Here is a 26,922-nt window from a genome sequence, read left to right on the forward strand (position 1 = left end):
GAACAGGTTAGATCGAGCGGCGAGGAGTTGCTTGGACTGTACCATTTCGCCACAGGAGGAAAAGTAAAGGGGTGTACGTATGATGGGATTATACCATTTCCACATAAGATAGGGGGTGGTTGTGAATCGCTCTCTTCCAACCCCCCGCGCCGAGGAAATGGAGGTGCCCACCTCCTCACCCAACAAAGAATGTGAAATTTCAAGCTGGAGTGTGCCATTATCATAGCGGGGGAGGCTACGCATGCTTCCCCCACCGTGATACCTTTAATGGTGCGCAGATTCCCCCCTGTCAAACTTCCACTGTGCAACTCCGGAGTTTCATGTCCCCAACGCCCCTCTTCAAAGTTTATTAAGAGACAGATTGCTAAACCTGAGCTGCTAGATAGCTTAGGTCTGGAAGTTTAACATTTGTAACATATCAGGCCCGTAAATTTACATTTATTATCTCAGGCCTTTTATTTAGAGTATATAGATTTTAACTGAAGATGGCTTAGAGGTGTATTTGTATATTTACAAATACACCTCTAAGCCAATATACATTGGGATATAAATCTCTAAAAGCAATCAGTCAATATAATTTTCAAAAGTTATATTTTACAAAGAAAATATGTGTTTGTGTCATATTTTTAAAAATTAATATAGCACTGAGTTCATCTTAAAGCAAAATGGAGGATCCATGACATTTCAGGATGCTATTCACATTGCAGGAGGTTGGACTTGGTGTCCCTTCCAGCACTACAATTATATGATCCTGTGCCAGAGTGCAGCCTTAGCATGTTTAGCACATAAAGGCTGCTTTCTGATGACCTGTTTATTTCACATTCATCCCAATTCTTTTGCACTAACTTTGCATAGAGGTTAGACAAGGACTGAGCATTCATTCAGATTTGTTTGCAGGGAGGTTATATGCACCAAGCAAATTGCTGTTCAACACTTTCCAGTGCATTTCTCCCATCATTTTTCCTATTGCAAAAAAGTCCAGGTTGGGGGATCAGGTTTGTTGTGCAGGAGCGCTAATCAACTTGAATTGCACAACCTCAATTTGCAGGTATGTGATCAAATTTCAGCTAAAAATAGCAACAGTCTGGAAGGGCCCAAAGGAAGAGCATACCTATAGCACTTTCCTTCCCTCTCCACCAAAGCCCCAAATTCCCACTCCCCCATCTCCAAGGTTCTATTTTCCTCCTCTCCTCCTTTTCCAGCTCAGCCAACCTTCTCTGCTTCACCTGCCCTGAATGAGGACCTCCAAATCTTGCCCTCCCTTGCAAATCATGGGTCAATGCACTGCACACATAACCAAGGGAGCAGGGTGAGTGGGTTTGGCTGACAACCACAGTACCCAGCGTTGCACAAGTCTTTAATTGAGTTCAGCACAAATCTAAACACACACACACACACACAGAGAGAGAGAGAGAGTCTGCACTTTACCATTTTTGTTTTCTGCAAGAGCCAAAAATTCAGAATAAAATCTGCTGTTTATTTGCACAGTTAACAGAGCATCTTTGCTATATATTCATTCCAGAGCAAGAGTCCTTAGACTGAACTAAGAGCTCATCCAGGATCAATGCCAGATCATGTTATCATAGCCAGTGCTCAGTTCTGGAATATGCTGCATGGCAGTCACAGAGAAGCAAGTGCCTCTGAGCATGGACAGCATGCCTTCGCAATTATCTGTATTTTTTTTTACTTTGTTTGCTAATTAATTATACAGCACCATCATTATGTGTGGCACTTTGCAGAATAACATAAGCAAAACAAATACAAAATTAAAAATGGAGAGGTCTTTGCCCTGGAGAATATATCGTAATAAATCACAGCATCTGGGATTATTGAATCACATCTTATTTTTTCCATGCAGGACTGAACTCTGTTTTTGTTTTTTTTTAGCATTTATTAAAAGGGCTTTGTAAAGTCAGCTTTTCATGGATTAGCCTAGAAGGTTCCCCCCGCCCTGTCCTTGAAAATCTGAAATAATATAAGCAATAGCTGTTTCTGTATAATAGCTGCAGCCCCACCCCACCCTCATCTCTCCTCCACAGGGATTATGAGGAAAGGCATCTAAGTCTCACTCAAAGGGTGTCATTTCATCTGAGGTCTGGGATACATCAGGTTCCTCCAAGTCTTCAAGGTGCATCTTGCTACAAAATGTCTCAGTGGGGAGGGGGAGGGGAGCAACATGAAGGGAGATTTTGCATTGTATTGTTCAGGATGCTCTGAGGTCCATTGTCACACCTGCTGTTCATATTGTCCTTCAGTGGCAGTGAAAAAGTCCTCCAGGACACCTTTCAGGAACTCAAATGTGGGCCTCTGCTCAGGGTTCTCCTTCCAGCACTGAAGCATCAGTTTGTACAGCTCTTCTGGGCAGTTTTCAGGTGCTGGCATCCTGTAGCCTCGCTCCAAATTCTGTATGACCTCTGGGTTGCTCATCCCTACAGCCACAATGCAAAGTGTTATGTTAGAAGGAGCCTGGGAAAGATCGTAGCATAAATGGGTAGACTAGGAGGCAGGGTAGTCCCAAGGATATCCTGGCCAATTCTGGGGTCCAAGGAGCAAGATCCCCCACACCTGTATTAAAGGCAAAGGGACCCCTGACCATTAGGTCCAGTCGTGGCCGACTCTGGGGTTGCGGCGCTCATCTCGCTTTATTGGCCGAGGGAGCTGGCATACAGCTTCCGGGTCATGTGGCCAGCATGACTAAGCCGCTTCTGGCGAACCAAAGCAGTGCACGGAAATGCCGTTTACCTTCCCGCCAGAGTGGTACCTATTTATCTACTTGCACTTTGACATGCTTTCGAACTGCTAGGTTGGCAGGAGCAGGGACCGAGCAACATGCGCTCACCCCATCACGGGGATTCGAACTGCCGACCTTCTGATTGGCAAGTCCTAGGCTCTGTGGCTTAACCCACAGTGCCTCCCGCATCCCACACACCTGTATTGTTGTTTAGTCGTTTAGTCGTGTCCGACTCTTCGTGACCCCATGGAGGTACACCTGTAATAGGACCAACTAAAAAACACGGCAAAGCAGCAAATTGGCTTTTGAGTTTCAGAGTTCCTCAGACTTGATGTTAACACCACCACTACCACCCAAAAAAAGGTGGGACAGGGAATCATAGAAGCTTTGTGTGCAATATTATAACCATCCTGGTGACTCAGGAAGCTCATAGCAAACTCATTAGGTTGAGGCTGGTATATGCTCAGTGGAAAAGATTTCAGGCCGCCCCAAAGAAGACTTTGTCTAGGCAGGCACCTGCCCCATCACTTCATTTTGCATTAAAGAAACTAAGGTGGTACCTTCAAAGCACATTTGAAGCACATTCTTTCCCTCAAATAATTCTGGGCACTGTAGCTGTCACAGAGCTGCAGTTCTCAGCCACCCTTAACAAACTACAGTCCCATAATTCTTTGAGGGAAGGAATGTGCTTCAAAGACACAGTGAATACACAGCTTAAGTGAACAAAATGTTTGATCCAAGGAGTATTCTAAAATACCGTTATGAGTTTGGGTGCCAGAGTTTGTAGGTGTCAGGCACCCATAAATTCTAGATTTAGTAAGTGTTAGAATGTAATCAGTGCTTGGAGAGGTACACTCTTAATAGCTAGCCTCAGCTTCTGTGTCCTACCTACCTGATAATGGCCAAGTTGTTCAGCAAACAAACACAGGTTGAGGGCCCATCAATAAAGTCACCAACAGGGCAAAGAGTCTCTGCCAGAAGCAGGTGACCATGGAGTCAGAGCATTGCCACTGTGGTTAATAGCCATTAATAGCCATCTACTATGAATCTGCTCACTTTGCTCTTCTGGTGAGATTTCAAAAGTCATGTACAAGCCTTCCCCAACCTGCTGCCCTCCAGATGTTTGGGACTAAAACTTCCATCAGTTCCAGCCAGCAGCTGATGCTATTTTTCTGCTTGTTCTATTTATTTATTTCATTATTACATTTATACCCCATCTTTTCTCTAAAGAGCTCAAGGTGGAGTACACACTTCTACCCCTCTCCATTTCATACTCACAACAACCCTGTGAGGTAGGTTAGGCTGAGAGACAGTGACTGGCTCAAGAGCACACGTGGGCTCCATGGCTGAGTGGGGATTTGAACCCTGGTCTCCTAGCTCCTAGTCCAGTTCTCAAACAACTACACCACATTTGCTTTCCACAGGTAAGAGTTTATGGAAATGTTTTTTCCAGTGCTGTGGATCATCTATCCATTTTAATTCCAGCTATTAAGACTATCTGTATAGAACGATTTTCCTCCTCCTGATTTTCCACCAGTAGAGACTTTAGTATGACTTTCTGGCTGAATTTTTGAATTCACAGTGCAAGGCAGAAGAAGGGTTTTGTGGTTTTGTTTTCATAAAGGACTCTGGTTCTCCCTGTGGATACAGAGTACTTTGTGCAGGAGGGGAAATGGTTGCATTTTGCTGCTGAGAAATTCTGACCTGGGTAAGGAATCCGCCCATAGGTGATGATCTCGGTCAGCAAGATCCCGAATGACCAAACGTCTGATTTGATGGTGAATGTCCCATAATTGATAGCTTCTGGAGCTGTCCACTTAATGGGAAATTTTGCTCCTGAAATACACAAAGAATGCAGGGTTACCGTATATGATCCTTGGTGCAGAATTCAGGTACTTTTCCTGGTGCTGTAACTGGTGGCTGTTAATGCGCTGACCACAAGAAGGAGCTCTACCTCCACCTGACACCAATGACTGCCCTGCAGACCTACAACCTAGTCCCGAGCAAAAACTTATTTTTCCCATCCTTACAACCTTTCCCAATGCAGTTTTGCAGGAACAGATGCAAAATTCACATTTGTACCACTGGTAAATATTTCGGGCTGCTTGTTCAGGCAACCTAGGCTGGAAATATAAACGCTACTGACTATAAGCAGGAGGAGAGGTGACAGGAACTGGATCTCATTTAGACCTTCATTAGAAAATAAGAAGAGCCCTGCTGGATCCAGACAAAGGCTCATCTTGCCCAGCATCCTGTCCTCACAGCGGCCAATCAAATGGGAAGCCCATAAGCAGGATGTGAGTGGGACAGCAGCCCTCTTCTCACCCATAATCTCTACCAACTGGTACTCAGTCAGAGGGATGCTGCCTCGGGCGCTAGAGGGAGTATCCTATCAGCCTTCAAAAAGCTGGTGCCTGGCAGATGTTTTGGACTCCAACTGCCATCTGCCCCAGCCAAAATGCTTCCCTGACTGGGGCTGATGGGAGTTGTAGTCCAAAACATTAGAGAGTATCAGGTTGGCAAAAGGTTCTATATTATTATTAAAAAATAACTTGAAGCAACTTACAAAAAAAAGAATCCCACATACATTAAAACCAACATGGAACTAAAACAATTCAAAGCTAAAAGTACATTCATATTTATAAAAAGGCAGAACTAACACTGAAGGAGGCCACATATAACTGAAGGCCAAAGGACGGGTGGAAAAGAATCATTTTTGCTGGTGCCTAACATTTTGTGTGTGAGCGTGCGCACACACTCTCTCTCACACCAATTCTGAAGCCACTGTGTAATATATTTCTTTTAAAATAGCTTGACTATACCTCGGTAGTCAAGAGAAATGAGGAGGGGAGAAGGACTAGACTGGATTTCCCCCAAAAAAAAGATGGAGGAGGAGGAGAAATGGCTTCCTTCTGAAGACTGGGTCCTCCTGCTCTCCATGTAACAGAGGGAACCAGGCTGAAGAAGAAGCAGGCCTTGTTATCTAAGAAGGGGACTTGCTCTCTCCTCACTGCACTGCTGGGTGAAAAATCTCTTCAGAGAGCTCCAGCTACAGGTTGCTTCAGCTCAAAACCGCAGGCCCCCCAGTGCAGCCTCTGTGTGCAGAGCACTTGCTCACACTTCTTCCCTCTCTCACACACACAAAGCAGCCCCCCCACCCCAGCAGGCTCTGGTTTCCTCAAGAGGTGAGTTATTGCTTCAAGCAAAGGCCTAGGCTAAGCAGCTGTGGCTGTCAGTTGCTAAGCTGTGAGATGGGGAACGGGGACGAGTGCTTATTATATGTCTTCACCCACCTGCAGTGGGAAAGGGGCAGGAGAGCAGCTGAACCACTGAGCCCCATAAGACTTTGCGGGGGGGGGGGAGCATCATGACCCACATTCTAGGGATCCAGCTTCCAGTACTTATGCAGGTGTGTGTGCCATGAAATGCAAGCACATCATCTTTTCCGCAAGCCTATCTGCACATATAAGTCCATAAAAGGCACTAGTCCCCGGGCTGGTAGAAAGTTCTGGCAGAGAAAAACTGCCTGTGATGGTGTGGACATGTAACAGAGGGAACTGCACATGTGAGGATATTTTCACCTGTGAAATAAGGTAATTCCACATTGTGCAGGCTTGTAAAATGGCCACTCAGCCTCATGTCACCTCTGGCAAGGAATAATTTTCCCCACTCAAGAAGCTTTGCAAAACTGTCCTCCCCCCACGCCACAGCAACCCCATTTTAGGCCAATTGTGGACAGCCTTCAAGCTTGAAGGATCCATGCTGTTGTTTTTTACTAGATCCTCAATGTCCACCAACCATAGTGACTGGGGAGGCACAGCCAGAGGTAAAGTTGTGATGTGATTGTTATTGACACTTGATGCAAGAAAACTTTTACTTATGCTCACCAATCTAAGTGATACAGCTTACTATACATAATGATGTAATTTTGGTATATACACGTTGACACAACTTTGTTAAACTAATCAGAAACATTTATCTGAGTGTTTGTTGTTGCTTTCTTTTTATGTAATTGTTGCATGTTGATATGCTCTAATGTAAACAAAGATATCTCAATGTTTAAAGATGACAAGGATAAAAATGTTACCAAAAAGCAAAAAACCTTTGACTCAGGGTTGGAACCAATTACCATAGGAAGTTGCCATATACTGAGTCAGATCATTGGTTCATCTAGCTCAGTAGTGTCTACACTGACTGACAGCTGCTCTCCAGGGCTTTAGGAAGGAGTCTGGTTTAGGTAGAAGGGAAGAGAAAAGCCATTTATTGTCGCTAATGTGGGGAGTGGGAATTGGAAACCTCCCTTGATCTATTTGCTGATCATCCATTAGTCGTCTACCAGTAGATAGATCTACATTCTCGCCCCACCCCCGCCTCTGTGTTGGGCCGCAGATAACCAACACAGATAAGCCAGGACAGGTACACACACACACACACACACATATATATATACCGTATTTTTTGCACCATAACACTCACTTTTTTCCTCCTAAAAAGTAAGGGGAAATGTCTGTGCGTGTTATAGAGGGAATGCCTACGGGTGGCATTCCTACGGATTTTCCTCCTCTAAAAACTACGTGCGTGTTATGGTCGGGTGCGTGTTATAGAGCGAAAAATACGGTATATATATATTCAATAAGAGTCCATTCACAAGCAGACATCCTTGTCTGGTGTGGGGTCTAACATATGCCTTTCACACCTTGGGAGTGGTACCAGCTGGCTGGACCCTGGAAGGACCCTTTCCTGTCACAAAGAGGCAAGCAGCAGCTGACAAGACCAGGCTGAGGAAGAAGACCCACCCTCTTGAGCTGTGTACTCATCCTCTATAAGCCGGGCCAGGCCAAAATCAGCAATCTTGCAGCAGAGCATCTCTGACACCAAGATGTTGGCAGCTCGCAGGTCACGATGGATATAATTCTTCTTTTCAAGGAAGGCCATTCCTTCCGCTATCTTTATGAGAGAAGAGGATGGGGTTGTTACATATTTCTTTCTTGCAATTTCATCCCACTGCTGCCTTCCTCCCAGCAACCCAGTATAAGATTCCTTCCCCTGTTAGGTAGGTTGGAATGATAGTCATTTGAGGATAGTGCATGGCTGACAGTCTCCAAGAAACTTCATGACTGAGGCAGGATTTGAACTCAGGTCTAGCCTCACCACTCTAACCACTGCACCAGACAGGTGAATGTAACCAATAACAACTTTCCCTGCAGTTTTCCACTCACTCCGTTGATGCATCTTTCCCCTTTTTGTCTGGCAGATGTTGTGTGCTTTTCACAGCTGCCCAGTGGGCAGAATTTCAACAAGGGCAAATTTCTTCCCGGCTGTGTGTCCTTGGTTTTCTAATGTTTGTTTCATTAATATCTTAGCTCTGCACCAAGGAACATAAGCTGGCACATGAGCCTTTCGCACATACAAATATTTATCCTCGCAACAATCCTGTGAGGTAGGACAGGTTGAGCAGTAATGATAGTGACTGTCAGGGTCACCCAAGGGGTTTCATGGCTGAGCAAGCATGTGAATCCTGCTCCAGGTCTGACACTGGCTTTCAACTGCTTTGGATATTCTGACTTCCTGCACAGAACTCTGGGAATTGTAGTTCTGTGAGGGTGCTGGGCCTCGTCCCCTCAGCAGCAGATATGAACCAAGAAAAATGGCAGTTTGCACTGAGCACTCCAAAAGTTAAATAAAACCTTATTACCTATGTCTTAGGTAAGCTAAGTCCATTATCTGATGGAAAGATTAGACACCCCATGTTTCATTTGTAATGTGGTCATTATTCTAGGTTCTGTTTCCCAGCAGAAATCCTTCATCACATTTATTCTGGTGCTGAAATTAAGTTTTTAGGAAATGCAATCCAAACACCCAGCCCATATCTCCATATCATATATTCCCACCAACTGGTCCTCTTCCACCATCCTCCCAGGTTTTATTCCTTGCCCGCTCTTATCCTCACCTGTGCTGACATATCCAGCAGTTTATAAATGGTCAGCTTGATGCCTTCAACAGCTTTGAGGAAATCCACCAAGTTTCCTGTATGGGGAAGGGAAAAAGCCTATTAAAATATGTGAAGTATATCTCTGCGCAGCTCTGCTGACCTATTTTAGAGTTCCGAGCTGCTATCACTCAGCTGTGGTTGTGAACTTGAATATGTTCACCCCAGGGAATGTGTGCTGCTTGTAGACCATCACTAAGGGGGGTGGGGGTTCAGTTGCTAACAGGAAAATTCAGGTTGTCTAATTAAAGTGGATGCTGTACAAGAAACCCACCTGCAAAGAACCCTGGACTTGGGGGGCAGGGAGGGGAATGCACCGGTAAGTGTGAGAGCTATTGCTTTGAATTGCCTCCCCACAAACAAATCAGAATGAATGCTCAGTAAACAGCTGGTGTTATCTAACCTCCCTGCAAAGTTTGTGCAAATGAATCAAGATAGATGCTCAACGAACAGGTCATCTTGAAAAGGCTCACAAGCTTCCTAGAAGCTGGCCAGCCGGCCTCTTTTGGAGGGTGAAAGAGACCCTTCCCTTGACCTTTGCTGACAGCTATGCGTTTTTGGCATCCCACCATTTATTCTCTTTCCTTTTTGCTCTTCTCCCGCTTCCCCCCCCTAAAGTGTCATCATGGCTTTTTAGATTGCAAGACTGTGTTATTTCTCTTTGTTGGTGATGCCTGACAATTTTTGATGATGATGGATGGAGAAGTAGAAGGATAAATGTCAGCTCTAGGCAGACACCATCTCTGGTGCAGCCTGCTGAAGGGACATATGAGAGCCAAAATGGGTGGTAAAAGCTTTGAGAAGCAGGAAACCCCTCCCAAATCCTCTGGCTATTTTTGTGCCTTGGCAGGCTGCTCCCATTGTAGCTGTAGCTGTGTCGCACAATAACCTTTAATTTCCTTCTCTTTCTCCACTGCCTTATGCCAAATCCAGCAAGCGAGCTGGGGTTCTGACCTCCATTAATCTAGAGCAAAGGGCACCGCAGAGGAAGTGTCTAAAACAAATCTGATGATACAAGAGAGGGAGAACAGGAGGAGGAGTGGGAACATGGGAGTCAGCACCCTCTGTCATGGGGAGGGGATAAAATAAATCCCACGGCTAATTTTACTCCCTTTCCATATGTTACTTGCTCTTCATTCTATCCCAGGCACAGCCCAAACCTGAATGAAGAGTGGTTATAACATTCAGAGGTACTGTTGTGTGGTGTCATGCATTGAGGGTCATCTTTTTGTAATACACGAATGGGCAGTGAAGGTCAATTGATTGCATGCTAATGGACAGCAAAGGTTGATTGCATGCTAATAGACAGTGGAGGCCAACTGATATTTTCTCAGTGTGCACAAATGCCTAAAAGATGCATCTTCGATCAGCTTTGGTGGCTAAATGCTACTGTATGAGACGGCTCTCATATGGACTAATGAAGCAGTGAGGTTGTTGTGTGGTCAGCCAAGCAAAGACTTGAGCTTTGTTTGCCTATCAAAATTTAGGGCAAGTTGAGGAGGTCCCTGTGTTTCCCCTTGCCGCCAGCTTCAAGTTTTCTCGTGCCTAATGGGCCAGAATCCACTTAAGGTGACATATCTGCTGTTTATAATACGTTGGAGCCGTATTCTGAGCCATTCTAAAGAGAACAATCAAGGGAACATTCCTGTATTCTTGCTGCCTGGAAGAAGGAGCCTTAGTTGGCTATTTGCCTTCAGAGAAACTGCTTTAAAGATAAGCACCTTCGGTTTGGATGCTTGCCTGTTCCCTCATACTTAACGTTTGTGCAAATACGCAGGTATCAATGCTCTCCTTTGAGTGCTGTCTCCAGTCATCTCTCCCAACAGGAAAAGAACCCTGCAGCACAAGCCTTCCCCAACCTGAAGACCTATAGATGCTTTGGACTGCAACACCATCAGTACACCGGCAGTCCAGAGCATCTGGAGGGCCTTAGGTTGGGCCCTATGAGACTAGAAAGAACTTCACTCACTGCATACTTAAACTATGTCCCTCCCACAGGAGGCATGGTGGCCAGAAATCCAGCTTTACAAGAGGACTGGACAAATTTAGAAACTGCAGAAGGGGAGAGTGTCACATTAGTGATTTGATTTCTGGGAAATTCTGGGCAGTGGGAGTCAATGGTACCATCTTGAGCAGGTGAGAAGGCCCTGTCTGCTGTCCTGCTGCTGCATTGGACACTAGCAAGTTGTCAGGACTCTCTCCCAACATTGCCAGGAGAAGTTCAGGATGGAACGTGGGACCTTCTGCATGCACAGCAAAGGCCCTTCCACTGAGCTACAGCCCTTCCATGGCTGGAGTCTCTGGAGAACCCCCGGCTCAAAATGAAGCTCTGCCAGAGTGAAGGAGCAGGTAATGCTGTCTAGCACCTCACCTTTTTCCATGTACTCAGTGATGATGTACATGGGCTTCTGGGTCACCACAGCATAAAGCCTCACCAGCCGGGGATGCCGCAGTTTCTTCATCAGGTTAGCTTCAGCCAGGAAGGCCTCAGGCGACATGCTGCCTTGCTTCAGACTCTTGATGGCAACTTTTGTGTGGCCGTTATAGTAACCTGCCAAGGGACAGAATGAGGATCTCAGCTCAGGAGGACTGGAGCCAGGATTTGGGATCACACCTGGCAATGCATGTACCTCCACAAGGGCACCCTTGATGGGTGAAGGGACCAATGGCTGTCTGGCAGAAGAACTGGGGTGTTAAAAGACGCCAAGACTGTCCTCGTTTTTTAATCACTGAAATGTTGCTGGACATGCTTTAAATCTTATCACCATGAGGGCTAGAAACTTGCTGGGTTTTCCAAAATCAAAGCTGAGGTTCCTTGGCTGAAATCTATGGGCAAGAAGGATGCCAATGACCCCTGCCTGCACCCGTCTTTCCCTGCTGCCACCCCTACTACTCACCCATCCAAACTTCTCCAAACTGCCCGGCTCCCAGTTTCTCCACCAGCTTGAGGCTCTCCCGAGGCACCTCCCACTCATCCTGCCACCAGGGTTTCTGTGGCTTCTGCGTCTGGCAGGGCTTGCCGAGGCGGGTGCAAAGCCCATCCGTGTTGCCTGCGAAGAAACGAAAGAAAGACAGAAGCTGAAGGACAGGAGGGGGGGCAGCAGAAGATGTGTTTACACTATCCGGCTAAGATAACATTAGAACACAAGAAGAGCCTGCTGGATCAGGCCAATGGTCTCACAGTGGCCAACCAGATGCTTGTGCAAAACCTGCAAGCAGGATTTGAGCACAAGAGCTCTCTCCCCTCCTGCAGTTTCTAGCAGCTGGTATTCAGAAGTATTTGCTGCCTCTGACCAGAGGCAGAGCATAGCTATTGTGACTTGCCCTCGATAGCTTGTGGCAGCAGTTGGCAACAAGCACAGGAGGTGGCAAGTGTCAGGCTCCTTGTGGGGCCAGATCTGCTGCCCTTCCCAGCTGTCCCCAACCTGCCACCTAAGGTGACTGCCTCACCAAGCTTCATGGGCAGCCCAGGCCAGGGCACCAAACAGGTGAAAGCTGGCTTTGAGCAACAGATGTATTGGTGGCGCCAGCTTTCATGGACGAGAGCCCCCTCCAGGAGAAGGAGCAGTGTCCTTCCTCCCAGCAGCCAGGACAGGCAGAGAGAGGCTTTCAGGGTCGGGTGGCCTCTTTAGCCTTACTCATATAATGCTCCACCAGCTGGTGCAGGCTCTCAAAGGTGATGCGAGGGGAGATGTAGAAGCCGCCGTTGTCCATATTGCGGATCTTATAGTGCTTCACGACTTCTCCCTGGTTCTTGTCAAAGTCACGGATGGAGAGGGAAAAGGAACCTGAGGAGACACGCAAGGAAACAGAATGAAGAGGTTGGATCCTGGATTTCTTTTGTCCCCTTATACCCAAAGACATGTGGGCTCCTCCCCACTCCCCACAAAAAAACCCCCAGCACTTGCCTTGCTGATTCCCCCCCCCATCAAAATTCCACAGATATTTCTCCCTCAGCTTTTTGTCTCCCTGGTGCTTCCTCTTTCCCCCTCTGTGGACCCACACTCCAAGAAAATGATGCTGGTCTTAAAAAAATTATTTTATGTACACCACAAAATCATTCAGATATTTTATTTTAAACAGGAACCCCAAATTTTCCTCAAATGTTAAGAATCTATTCTGGTTCTTTCAACAGAATGGAACAGCCCCCTCAGAGTGGTCCAGCCAGGCATCATACCAATGACATAATATTCAAGAAGTAGAGAGAATCAATACCTGCTGAACACTCTGGTTTAGAACATAAGAATAAAGACGAGCCTGCTGGATCAGGCCAACAGCCTAGCTAAGCCAGCATCCTGTTATCTCAGTGGCTCTAGCCTGAGCATGGCTTGGTAAGCTATCACCCAATGGCGGGATGAAAGGGGTGTTTGTGTGTACGAAAGGAAGGTTAGGGAAAATTCTCTCAACTCAGGCTGTATACACATTCCCATCTTAGAACACAGCTAGGACCTTCTTTTTCTCTATTCAGAGCAAAGCTAGCTTGGGGTAAAATATGCCATAGCACAGTACAGTGGTACCTCAGGTTAAGAACTTAATTCATTCTGGAGGTCCGTTCTTAACCTGAAACTGTTCTTAACCTGAGGTACCACTTTAGCTTATGGGGCCTCCCGCTGCCACCACGCCGCCACCACACAATTTCTGTTCTCATCCTGAGGTAAAGTTCTCAACCCGAGGTACTATTTCTGGGTTAGCAGAGTCTGTAACCTGAAGCATCTGTAACCCGAGGTACCACTGTATTTCATAAGAAATGACAATATAGATGTGGATTGTAGCTACAAGTCATGTGTACACACCACTTCCCAAACCAGAAGCAGGAGCACACTGGATGCAAAGTGTGCACACAGACTCTTATTTTTTTTTTATCTTTCTCCAGCCTCTGTTACAATTCCTGGGGAGAGAAAATGACCCTGTGCGGATAACATGTGTTTGGTGGGTGTGACACACATGCCTGCCCAGGGCCCTCTTCCCCCCACCGCCCCCTAATTTGGGCACTGTGGTTGATTACCTTTGGTGGATTCACTCTCCCGAATGAGGAAAGCGCCGTGCGTGTTGCCTGCGGTCAGGAGCTGCCGTTCTGCATCCTTCCTGCTGAGAGCTTTGAAAAACCAGCTGTGAGAAAGAAGTAGCACAGAGAGGTTTACAGAGTTTGAGCCTTTCAATATGCTTCAGGTAGGCAACAGCCATTTTAATTTAAAGCAAAAGAAAACATGAATCAATAAAATGTTCAACTTTTCAGATGTGTGTGTGTGTGTGTGTTTAAACAAAATTTCCAAGGAATAACACCCCTTCCAGCACCCACTCTATCTTGAGAACCCAAAGGCCATAGTCACACCAATCATTTGTGAATATGAGGCCTTCTGCATGCCCTTCTCCTTAACAAACAGATTAACTAACAGCGCCACGCTAAGCAATGAGTTCCATTGAGTTCAGTGAGATGTACTCAGAGAAGTTAATGGGTATAAGATTGTAGCTTACTTTCAGAGGAACGGTCCTGAGTAGACATGTCTATCCAAGATTGCACTTTTTGGCTACACACTTAAGCACCATTAAACTCTTTGGGACAACCATGCCTAGGATGGCACTGTAAAATATCATACAGTTGATTACTTTCTATTTAATTGGGTTTTTGGAGGGGCACTGCATGTGTAGAAAAGTGGAGATGTTTTTACTCACGGCTCTTGCTCCAGGGTGTTCATCCTGGCAACAAAGTTTCTTGGAATGTAACCCACTCGCCCGGTGGTGAGAGACTGCGCTTTCCACCATTCCCCAGTCCTAAAGGGGAAGAAATGAATACCAATCATTCTCCTACCTTTGCTTGATTTTGATCCCACATCCATCAGGCAAAGGGAAAGAACGGACCAAAACCTGATAGTCTTGTGTCACCTTGAATGAGTTCCTTTGCCTTTAATTCTAATCCAGCAAACACATATGGGTTGCATTCACACGGCAGTTAATTCCATTTCCCCCAATGTTTCCACAGCTATTAGTTTCTGCATTGCATTTCTGCTTTCACAAGACATGAAAGCCACCTCCAAATATATATCGGAATATAGCCACAAGTTTAATGCTGATTTCTATGTTATTTGCTTCTAGGGGAAAAAAATCTGTTTTCATTTCTTTATTCAGTTCAGCTTCTGTTGAGCATTTAACTCCAAATGCCAGCAGATACAATGATAAGGGTTTCAACCACTGAAAAATATGGAATTCCCCCCACTGCTTCAGTGAACGTCCAACTTAGGGCATCTACCATTCTAAGTATGAGCGTGTTAAACCATATTGACATGTATCAACCATAGTGTCTTGGTCTTGCTGCTGCTGCTTGGGTGTGACAGATGATTCTTTTTGTTGGTGTGCCAGACCTAAAGGTAACACTCTAACGTGGAAGAAGACTTACTCTTCCAGTACCCGGAGCTGTTCACCTTTCCGGAGCACCAGATCTCCATCATGCAGCGACTCATAATCATATAATGCAATCACCAGTTTATCTATAAAGAAAATCAGCATGTCACTATAAGACAAAGCAGGTTTCAGGACTAGAAGAGATGTTATTTTGAATTCAGCTCACATAACATCCACTACCCCCCCTTCCATAACGTGGTGGCCTCCAGATGTTTTGGACTACCACTTCCATCAGCTGCAGCCAGCATGTACTGACTGTGCTAATGGGATTTGTAACCCAAAACATCTGGAGGGCACTAGGCTGGAGAAGGTTGTACTCCATGAAGGACTTTAATATTTTCTCAGGGGCTATCATGTCATAATGTGATCCTGCTCATGTCTCAAGATTGAATCACGGGGCCTTTTTGGTGTTGGCACCAAAACTGTGGAATGCCCTTCCCAAGAAGACCTGCTGGTCCCTCTCTCTTCTTGCTTTGCAGAGGACCCTCAAGGTTCATCTCCATGGTGTATAGATGTTTTTAAAATGTGTTTAGTCTGCCTTATTCTGACCTTAGTTTTGCTAGTTGTTTTATGCTTGACTATGATTTTGATTGTTGTAATGGTTTGTATTCTTCACTGGGTGTTTTGAATGTGCTAGCATAGAAAACCAGAACAGAAATTTATTAAACAAGCAAAGACTAGATCAACCACAGAAACAACCCAAGCATTCACCATTGTAGAAGGTGGGAGGGATGTTTTTAGTAGTGCCTGTAGAGCAATCAGAAAAGTTCATCCCAGGTTCCTTTGATATGTTTCAGATAACACTGAAATGCAGGTATTTCAAGACAGGGAGTACAGTGGTCTGAGCCTCTCTCTGCTAGCTACTACTACACTGACAATGGCCCCTGGCCTAACTGGTCTCTGCTCTTGAGTTGCCTATTTGACATACCCACTCCAAGACGGTTTTTGCATCCCCAATAAATCCAGACAGTCTTTGTGCTATAGTTAGAAGTTGGAAGAAAGGCAAGATTTTAACCTTGAAGAGGTGAGCTGGGAGGAGGAACAGTTTCGCAAGATATCAGAGGATTGTACATTTCAGACCCATTGGAAATCAGCCTCTGTGGAAGAAACAAAGTTCAAATCAAGGATCCTTCCATAGCAGTGATCCTCGGGTTTCCTACTAGCCCTACAGTTTTATGACTTCCCCCTTATTTTTCTTGGGCTTTGTCACATTAATGAGAAAATTAATGTGGAAGCAAAGTGGGGCAAACACTTTATGCAGAGTTAGCTAGAATTAAAAGTTGCCCTGCTGGGGCAGGTTGACATACCGCTTGAATTCCAGCATCTAAAATTATGCATTGCAGTTTAATGGACAGGTTGGGGCAGGAAATGGATTAAAAAGTAGAAAGGTGCAATTGGGCTTATTATCAGAGTGGGGAGAGTGAGCAGCTAGGTCTTGAAGTTTATGCAAAACCTGATAAGGAGCTAGTATGGGCTTTTAAGAAAAGGAGTGATGCAATTAATCTAGTTATTGTGTGGCAACTTTTGCAAGGTCTCTCACCTGGGACTTGGTGGCAGGGTCAAGAGGGTAATGGCATGTCTCACAAATTTCTATGTTCTCATCCCAGTCATCATCGTAGTCACTGCAGCAGCAACCCATAATATCTGCATGGGGAAAACAAGAGACAGGCTATAAATTCAGGTTCACGTCTCTGTTCTGCTAAGGATAACATTCATCAAGTCAAAAGAATTAAAGGTCAAACAGATTCCTCACTGGCCTTGCAGACAACTTCATTGTCCAGAAAGTGGGAGAAGCTACAAGAGGAACAGCCATTTTAGATCTGGTCCTAACCAATGTTGATGACCTGGTTAGTGGGGTAGAAGTGGAAGGATCATTAGGCGCGAGTGATCATGCTCTTCTGAAGTTTACTATACAGCGGAAAGGAGCAGCCAAGCATACTAGGACTCAATTTCTCGACTTTAAGAAAGCCGACTTCATAAAACTTAGGGAAGTGCTGGGTGAGATCCCATGGACAGTAATACTAAAAGGAAAGGGAGTTCATGATGGCTGGGAGTTTGTTAAGAGGGAGATAGTAAAAGCACAACTTCAGGCAATACCAATGAGACGGAAACATGGAAGGTGCCTAAAGAAGCCAGGGTGGCTATCTAAAGAACTTTTAACTGAGTTAAGATTAAAAAAGGATGTGTACAAAAAATGGAAAAGGGGGGAAACCACCAAAGAGGAATTCAAACAAATAGCCAGCACGTGTAGACACAAAGTCAGAAAAGCTAAAGCACAGAATGAACTCAGGCTTGCTAGAGAGGTTAAAAGCAACAAAAAAGGCTTTTATGGGTATGTTCGTAGCAAAAGGAAGAACAAGGAAACAGTGGGGTCACTCAGAGGAGAAGATGGTGAAATGCAAACAGGGGACACAGAAAGGGCTGAACTCCTCAATGCCTTCTTTGCCTCAGTCTTCTCCGATAAAGAAAACAATGCCCGACCTGAAGAATTTGGAGCAAATGATTCAGCAGAGGAAACACAGCCCAGAATAACTAAGGAGATAGTACAAGAATACTTGGCTAGTCTAGATGTATTCAAGTCTCCAGGGCCAGATGAACTGCATCCAAGAGTATTAAAAGAACTGGCAGATGTGATTTCAGAACCACTGGCAGTCATCTTTGAGAATTCCTGGAGAACAGGCGAAGTCCCGGCAGACTGGAGGAGGGCAAATGTTGTCCCTATTTTCAAAAAGGGGAAAAGAGAGGACCCAAATAATTACCGCCCAGTCAGTCTGACATCAATACCAGGGAAGATTCTGGAGCAGATCATTAAGCAAACAGTCTGTGAGCACCTGGAAAGGAATGCTGTGATCACCAATAGTCAGCATGGATTTCTGAAAAATAAGTCATGTCAGACTAACCTGATCTCGTTTTTTGACAGAATTACAAGCCTGGTAGATGAAGGGAATGCAGTGGATGTAGCCTACCTTGATTTCAGCAAGGCATTTGACAAGGTGCCCCATGATATTCTTGTAAAGAAGCTGGTAAAATGCGGTCTTGACTATGCTACCACTCAGTGGATTTGTAACTGGCTGACTGACCGAACCCAAAGGGTGCTCATCAATGGTTCCTCTTCATCCTGGAGAAGAGTGACTAGTGGGGTGCCACAGGGTTCTGTCTTGGGCCCGGTCTTATTCAACATCTTTATCAACGACTTGGATGATGGACTCAAGGGCATCCTGATCAAATTTGCAGATGACACCAAACTGGGAGGGGTGGCTAACACCCCAGAGGACAGGAACACACTTCAAAACGACCTTGACAGATTAGAGAACTGGGCCAAAACAAACAAGATGAATTTTAACAGGGAGAAATGTAAAGTATTGCACTTGGGCAAAAAAAATGAGAGGCACAAATACAAGATGGGTGACACCTGGCTTGAGAGCACTACATGTGAAAAGGATCTAGGAGTCTTGGTTGACCACAAACTTGACATGAGCCAACAGTGTGACGCGGCAGCTAAAAAAGCCAATGCAATTCTGGGCTGCATCAATAGGAGTATAGCATCTAGATCAAGGGAAGTAATAGTGCCACTGTATTCTGCTCTGGTCAGACCTCACCTGGAGTACTGTGTCCAGTTCTGGGCACCACAGTTCAAGAAGGACATTGACAAACTGGAACGTGTCCAGAGGAGGGCAACCAAAATGGTCAAAGGCCTGGAAACGATGCCTTATGAGGAACGGCTAAGGGAGCTGGGCATGTTTAGCCTGGAGAAGAGGAGGTTAAGGGGTGATATGATAGCCATGTTCAAATATATAAAAGGATGTCACATAGAGGAGGGAGAAAGGTTGTTTTCTGCTGCTCCAGAGAAGCGGACACGGAGCAATGGATACAAACTACAAGAAAGAAGATTCCACCTAAACATTAGGAAGAACTTCCTGACAGTAAGAGCTGTTCGACAGTGGAATTTGCTGCCAAGGAGTGTGGTGGAGTCTCCTTCTTTGGAGGTCTTTAAGCAGAGGCTTGACAACCATATGTCAGGAGTGCTCTGATGGTGTTTCCTGCTTGGCAGGGGGTTGGACTCGATGGCCCTTGTGGTCTCTTCCAACTCTATGATTCTATGATTCTATGATTCTATGATTCTATGAGACACTGTGGGGAGAGGGAGAGAGAAAGAGTTTTCTTAGAGCAGGAATGGGGTGTCCTCGTGTTGTTGTTGTTTGCTTTCCTCACAACCTTAACGCTATTACTGCAAGTCCACCCCACATTCCACCATCTGTTATTCCTGTTGTGCCCATAGGAGCCAACTCCTAGGGTCTGAGGAATCTTCACCCCCCAATAAAATATTTAACGGGGCCGGGGCCCCCCAAAGTTAATGAGCATTGTCATTCAAATGGTGTGCGTGCACCATATAATGTGATTGATTATGCAGGGCGGCGCTTACCCCCCCCCATATTTCATTCAAGTTGGCACCCCGGTTGTGTCTGTATATTTGGCTCAAGTAAAAATATTACAAAGCATAATATGAGTCTATGATTTTATGATTTAATTATATAAAGAAAAACCAGCAAATCTGAGACCTTACAGATCTTATAGGGTTTAAGTCCAAAAACACCCGGAAGGTTAGGACGGTGTGGATTTGAGCGTATGACATACATTAAAACCAAGATTCCATCAACACAATTTCTGTTTTAAACCTGTGGCTGACCTCTAACCCTGTTTGTGTTATACAGCATTTAGACATGTGAATATTACACCTGGGTGAGATTCTATGAACTTAGAATTGGCACATGGATGAATGCTGGTTTTGCCATAACACAGACAGGGGCTGTTTCATTTGATGCAGGATTGCCCAGTGGGTGGAAATCAATAAATGCATAAACATAACCTTTAACATGTCTTATTATGTTCAGTCACCTCACGTAGTATGTGGATGGATCCCCAACCCCCCTGGAAATTTACTCTATCCACATAATTTGATTTCATAGAGCAGCTATGGTTGATCACTGACTAGCAGTTCTGAATAACTGGCAGGGTGGGGGTCAAAAGGAACCCCAGATTTGCATCAATGGATTCATGCCTGCAGTGCATGAGTGGAGGGAAACATGCATGAAAACGAAGAATGGCAATTAATTTACCATAGTTCTGAAGTTTCGTGTGGCTCTCAACCTGGTCGTCCTGTCCCATCCTGTCCCACCCCCTGCCCTGCCCAATCCCAACCCAGTAGACACACAGAGGCATAAAAGGCAGAGTGAAATAAAGGGTGGAGTCATTTATGATAGGGTTGCCATATTTAAAGAGGTAAAAATCCAGACACCTGCTTGTCCCACAACCATCTGCCGCCACGGAGCCTCAGTTTACAAAGGTTTCTCTTCCATGTTCTGTTCTATATCAACTGTGATCACACACTCCTACAAATTATACTCAAAGGTGTTATAGTGCTCATATTAAGCAAACACTATTAAAACCACATTGCTGCCTTCTATGATTTGCGTGGATTGGGAAAAGCTGCACCTCTGAAAACTCCAGGCGCAACAGCCTGCTCTGCAGCAGGACCAAGGATGAGTGTGTGTGTGCCTTTCACTATTCATTTTGGTGATGCAGCCTTACCTTCTCCCATGCAAATTAATGGAGATGGTGATTTTAAAACTTTAGTACATAAATATTATTTATTTTAAATCTTATTGCACAAATAATTTAATTTTTCATAGATAGATAGATAGATGATAGATAGATGATAGATAGATAGATAGATAGATAGATAGATAGATAGATAGATGATAGATAGATGATAGATAATAGATAGATGATAGGCATTTTAGCACTAATAGGAATATATATTTTAAATAAATACATAAACAGCTTGATAAAATGGCACAGGCTAGAAAGGTCATAGTGAAGGTGCCCTGTGTGGCAATAGGTTCAATATGTCAGCATACACCTGTCACAACCAGGCCCCTTAAAGAAGATGGGATAGCTAAGAGGCAAAATCCCAAAATGGTTTTAGACCTTCTAGGGGGCATGATTTTCACTGCTCAACAGCTTCAAGAAAAATGCGGAGAACAAAATTAACCCCTGTATATGGCGTTTATTGACCTAACTAAGACTTTCAATAATGTAAATTGTAATGCCCTGTTGACTGTCCTTCTGAAAACTGGCTGCCCAGATAAATTTGTGAACATCATTCAACTCCTCCATGATAACAATGGCTCCCAAAGTGAACCATTCACAGTGGAATCAGGTGTTAAACAGGGTTGTGTTATCGCCCCAACTCTATTCATTATTTTCATTGCCATGATCCTACACTTTGTTGAAGGGAAACTCCCCACCGGAGTAGAAATCATATATCGAACAGATGGAAAGCTCTTTAATTTGAGTAGACTGAAAGCAAAGAATAAGGTCAGGGTAACTTCCTTCATAGAGCTTCAGTATGCTGATGACAACGTAGAATGTGCACACTCAGAGGATGACCTCCAAACCATCCTAAATATCTTTGCAGAAACTTACGAAAAACTTGGCCTGTCGCTTAACATCCAAAAAACCAAAGTTCTGCACCAACAGCACATAACAACCTCTGCAGCACCACAAATCCAACTCAGTGGTGTAATGTTGGAAAGTGTTGATCACTTCTCCTACCTGGGCAGTTATCTTTCCACAAGAGCCGACATTGATGCCAAAATCCAACATCGCCTGAGCTCTTCGAGTGCAGCTTTCTTCTGATTGAAGTGCAGAGTGTTTGAAAACAGGGACATTCGCAGAGAAACCAAAACGCTTGTTTACAAAGTTATTGTACTACCAACCTTACTGAATGCTTGTGAAACATGGACCACTTATAAACACCATCTCCAACTCCTCAAAAGATTCCATCAACAGTGTTTCCGAAAAATTCTGCACATCACTTGGGAAGACAGGCAAACTAATGCCAGTGTACTGGAAGAAGCAAAGATCACCAATGTCGAAGCAATGGTCTTCAACATCAACTTCACTGGACTAGTCATGTTGTGTGGATGCCTGATTATTGTCTTCCAAAGCAACTACTCTATTCCAAAGTTAAAAATGGAAAGCGTAATACTGGTGGTCAACAAAAGAGGTTTAAATACTCTCTCAAGGCAAATCTAAAAAAAAAAGTAGTATAAACACCGACAACTGGGAAACACTGGCCTGCGAGCGCTCCAATTGGAGAACAACCTTTACCAAAGGTGTCATTGATTTTGAAGACGCTCGAACTCAGGACGAAAAGGAGAAACGAGCTAAGAGGAAGGCACATTTGGCAAACCCTCACCATGATCAACTTCCACCCATAAACCTATGTCCCCACTGTGGAAGGACGTGTGGATCCAGAACTGGCCTCCACAGTGACTTACAGACTCACTGTTAAGACCATGTTCATGGAAGACAATCTTACTCGGCTATGAGTGACAGCCATAGAAGAAGAAGACGACCTTCAGATTTCCTGTTTATTGAGCATTCACCCTCCTTTGCCTGTGCAGAAGTTATAGGATGTCAGCTATTTATTAAGGATCATCCTGATTTTTTAAAAAATGTATTTCACATTCTTCAAGAAATATCAACATAAAAACATGCAGCAGATGAATCATTCTGGTGGGGACCCTGCTATACTGCATATGATGTAACCGCTTCTATTCAAATTTGGAATTTCTGCAATCTTGAGAAATGATGGAAGAACTATAGGGAAAACAAGGGAGGGCAAATTGTTGAATGTTGATACCATGTGGATGTCCCACAAAACCTCGGTGAATGAGGAATTAAATGTCTAGTGTTTGAAACTTCCCTAAACCTCATACAAGAAATTACGCAGAAAACTGTGGGAGGTAATGAAAACCCAGAACTAGAAAATCTTTCCAATATGATGCACAATTTCTTTTTCTTTTTTCTTTGCTAAGTATGTGGGAGGAAGTCTGGTTATACCCATGATTCAAGTGTTGACAGCTAAGGGAGTGGGATGGTTTGAAAGTACAAAAACAAAACAAAAAACGCCTATCATTGCATGTTCCTCCCTGAAGTCTAACAAGGTTTGTTCACGAGGATTGGGCCAATTATTGATAGAAGTAAAGGTTCACTTTTCAGCATAGTTTTTAGATTTTGGTAATGGAATAGAATAATAGCCAAATTTATGCACTAGCGAGCAAATTCAGGCTTTAGCAGAATAACTTCTGTCAAAATATTGTTCATTGTTTGATTACTAAACGACTGCTACTATAGCTATAGCTAAGTTTGATTACTTAACGACTGCTACTATAGCTAAGGTGAAGGTAAAAAATACAACTCAGTTTATGTTTAAGCCACAGGCTACTATAACAACGAAGAATGCTCAAGTAGATGGACCCTCTAGGATTAGATTAAGGAACCTGATTAAGGATTAGATTAGATCCTTGATCTGCAGGAGAAGATAGTAACAGGATTACAATACATTTATTAAAACTACCAATGATTTAGAAGGATATCTATCAGACATAGCCTAGTTTTGTGCTTTTTTACACTGGGTGTTTACAGCGTTAATTATTTCAGTTCATGTGATCAAAAGGATTGGAAAGCCCAGGATCAAAAAAATTGTTTAAAGTTGATGTCTTTGTGGCGCTGGGCAAATTAAAGGACTGCCACTTTACCTTATGTATCAAAATTTAAGGGAGGAAGAGGGTGAAGTTCACCCTGAATAAATATAACAATCACTCGTTATTTGGAAAAGATTATAATTATTCTTGAGGAAAAAGACTGAAATGTTATAAATCATATTGCTTGTGTGTTGTATGAAGCTGCAAAATGAGCCCCTACATGTAGCTACCCCCAAATCCCAAGTGGTGAGAAACTCCAGAGGTTTCTGAACTTATCCAGGGTTTGGTTTCATTGGAATGAAGGCCAGCAGAGACTGTGGTGCCTTTAGGGGATATGGCACCCCTTTCCTTATAAACAAGGACTCAGGTCAGGGCAAAAATCTAAAAATGGTGCAATGGTTGAGAAAATGGTTTTTATAAGAATGCAGTGTGTTGTAGCGGAGTGGGGATGTGCAGGGTATTAATTGTTGTTGTTGTTTTCCCAGTGTGCTATAGTGAATGTTGGACAAGGAGGTAGGAGATCAGGGTTCAAATCCTCCCATGAGCCATGACCTTTGGCCCCATCACTGCTTCTCAGCTTAACCTACCTCGCAGGGTTGCTGTGAGGATAAAAGGAGAGAGGGAGGACCATGTATGCCACCTTGAGTTCCCTGGAGAAAAGTTGGGGTATAAATTAAATAAGCAATGCAATCGCTGAAAGCTGGTATGGGGCAATGCAGGAACAATGGGGATTACCAATGACGAAGAGAACTACCAATTCCAGTGTTGCCTCAACACACACATTCACGGGCGTCGCAGTCTGCAACACATTTGCCAGGGAGTAATTCAGATGGAACATTTTTGGAACATGTGCTCCCGTAGTAATAGCGCTTTCCAGAGCTTACTTTACAGGGTGGGTGTAAGGTCTGCAACAAGACTGGGTATTCAAGGTGCTTTCAACACTCATGCTCCTATTATTTCAATGGGACTTACTCCCAGAGAAGTGCACATAGAATTCTAGCTGGTTCAAGTGCTATGTAAATGTTAAATACTGCTGTTTTCATGCTGTACAATAGACATTATTATATAGTATGCACATTAATTAACACAATGCAATATTTGTACAGAAGCACTTTTATCCACCTCAACTATTAATTCTATTATTATTTTGGTTTACTATATCTTTTAAAAAATGAAACTTAAGGCAACTTACAAAAATGTTTTCTTTCATCTCTTTTTTTCTCTTTTATTCACTTAATTGTCATGTATCTTGATTGTGTTCTATGTGGATATATACATAATTTATGTTGCACACATTGCATTTCTGTGTAAATAGTATATGTGATATTTGAGATTCACTTAGTAAAGCTATAAACATATCACACACACAAAAATATGTATACTGATGTCTACATTTTTAAAGGGAGAAAAGGTTTGTGTTTGCCTTCTTAATGGTTTATGCCTCTCATTTTAAGCTCATCTTTTTCAATTTTTTATTTTAAATGCACTGCCTGCTTTTCAACCTACAGGGCCCCGAAAGAAAGAAAGAAAGAAAGATCAGTGCAGATGTTGAAATTGTAATAAAATCGTTACATTAAAGAAATAAACAATGGGAGATAATGTTATGACCCTTTTAACTCAGAAGCCTCCCCACCACAACCAAATAAAATGTTTTAATGTCCACATAAAAGAACAAATATAATGGACTTGGCAGGTCTTCCTTGGGAGAGAATTCGTGTGTCTGTGTGTACAATTCTTGCCTAGAGTTGAGAACTATACGGGGCCACCTGGTCCTTGTCCACGCCTCACCTGGCCATATTTGCCCTCTGTCACTTACCTGTTAGCAGGGTGAAAACTAGTCTCTCTCCGGTTCCCACAAATTGAAAGGGAGGGAAATGGCTTCTTCCTCATCACATTGGGCAGTGAATCATAGTGTGTCTAGAGTGCCAAAAGGCTCCAGGAGATCTCAGACGCATACCCTGTCCTTCTCTCTCTTTCTCTCGCCACCTTCTCTGCTGATTTCCTGCCCTCCGAGTGCTTTGCACAGACAGCTCTAGAAGCTTGTTCTCAGCACTTGTTTGACCACAAAAGGTTCCAAGGCTGCTAAGAAAACCCAGAGGCTTCCTGCCAACTTCAAAGCCCTCCCTGCTGTCGTGCTGGATGGTGCCACTGGCCCCACGTGGATCCCATGTCCCACATTGTGTAGCTCTTTGCACATCTGACACGGTCAGCTCCTATCCAAGCCCAGGGGACTCCTGTGAGCTTAGTTCAGCTGCTAATGTTGTGAATGCTTCCATGTTTCTGTGTGGCAGCTGTCTTGGCCTCCAAGCCAGCATGGAGTAGTGGACAAAGACTTGGGCCACTCGGTGAGTAGTTCACGATGCCATCATGGTCCTTTTGTTCTCTTAGCCCTGCCCATACCACATCTCTGTGGTTCCTGGTGGGGCCCATAGTTGACATCTGGCAAATCAGGGAATGCACAGTGCCTGTGGCATGAAGCTGGATGGAGACAGTGAACCACAAACACCCTCAGGCCAAGCAGAGCCCGTGAGGCATAGTGGTTGGAGTGGAGAGTTGAAGTATGGCCTGGGAGACCAGGATTCGAATCCCCACTCAGCCATGGAAATCGAGTGACCTTGGGCCAGTCACTGTCTCCTGGCCTAACCTACCTCACAGGGTTGCTCTATTGATAAAAATGAGAGAGGAAAAGGTATTAGTATGTAATTTTAGCTTATAATGTATATTTTTAAATCAGTTGCTTCTGTTTACATTTTAAAAACTTAGTTTTATTGAAGAGTTTAATGTATATTTTATATGCTTTGTAAACCACGTAGGGGTTTTATAACATATTATTAAGCAGTATACAAAAACTGTTAAATGCATAAAAATGTATGCCACTTGAGCTCTTTGGATGAAAGATAGGATATAAATGTAATTAATTAATTAATTAGACCGCTCTCCCCACCCTCTTTGATTCTGGCCCCTCAACCAGATATAGCTTTTATTTTTTTAAAATTAGTTTTCAAATTATAATGGAACCACAGAGAAAAGTAAACAATAGCAAAAATTCAATAATATATCCAAATAAAGGCAAGGGCATACAAAAACTAAGCATACGTATTATATACTAATACCTAATCTAAAATCACGACAACCATATTTCTCTAGCTATCTGCATATCTGAAACTAAACCTCAATACCTCAAAATCTGCCTCTTCCAGTATGAACCGACACAGAACCTGTAATCTTCATCTGTAGCCCTTCTCTGTGTG

General features: G+C 44.0%; 1 protein-coding gene across 1 annotated transcript; it reads right to left on the reverse strand.

Moving 5' to 3' along the window:
- Positions 1-1,903: 1,903 nt before the first annotated feature.
- LCK (LCK proto-oncogene, Src family tyrosine kinase) lies at positions 1,904-25,742 on the reverse strand. The gene is made up of 13 exons (XM_053398989.1): positions 25,484-25,742; positions 16,660-16,763; positions 16,135-16,216; positions 15,115-15,205; positions 14,394-14,492; positions 13,726-13,829; positions 12,359-12,508; positions 11,618-11,770; positions 11,092-11,271; positions 8,682-8,758; positions 7,528-7,678; positions 4,436-4,567; positions 1,904-2,429 (listed from the first exon to the last, which is right to left on the reverse strand). The coding sequence occupies exons 2-13, from the start codon at positions 16,756-16,758 to the stop codon at positions 2,227-2,229; spliced, it is 1,521 nt and encodes a 506-aa protein (XP_053254964.1). The 5' UTR covers positions 16,759-16,763; positions 25,484-25,742; the 3' UTR covers positions 1,904-2,226.
- Positions 25,743-26,922: the final 1,180 nt, after the last annotated feature.

This window comes from Podarcis raffonei, chromosome 8 (assembly GCF_027172205.1).
Source record: "Podarcis raffonei isolate rPodRaf1 chromosome 8, rPodRaf1.pri, whole genome shotgun sequence".
NCBI lineage: Eukaryota > Metazoa > Chordata > Lepidosauria > Squamata > Lacertidae > Podarcis > Podarcis raffonei.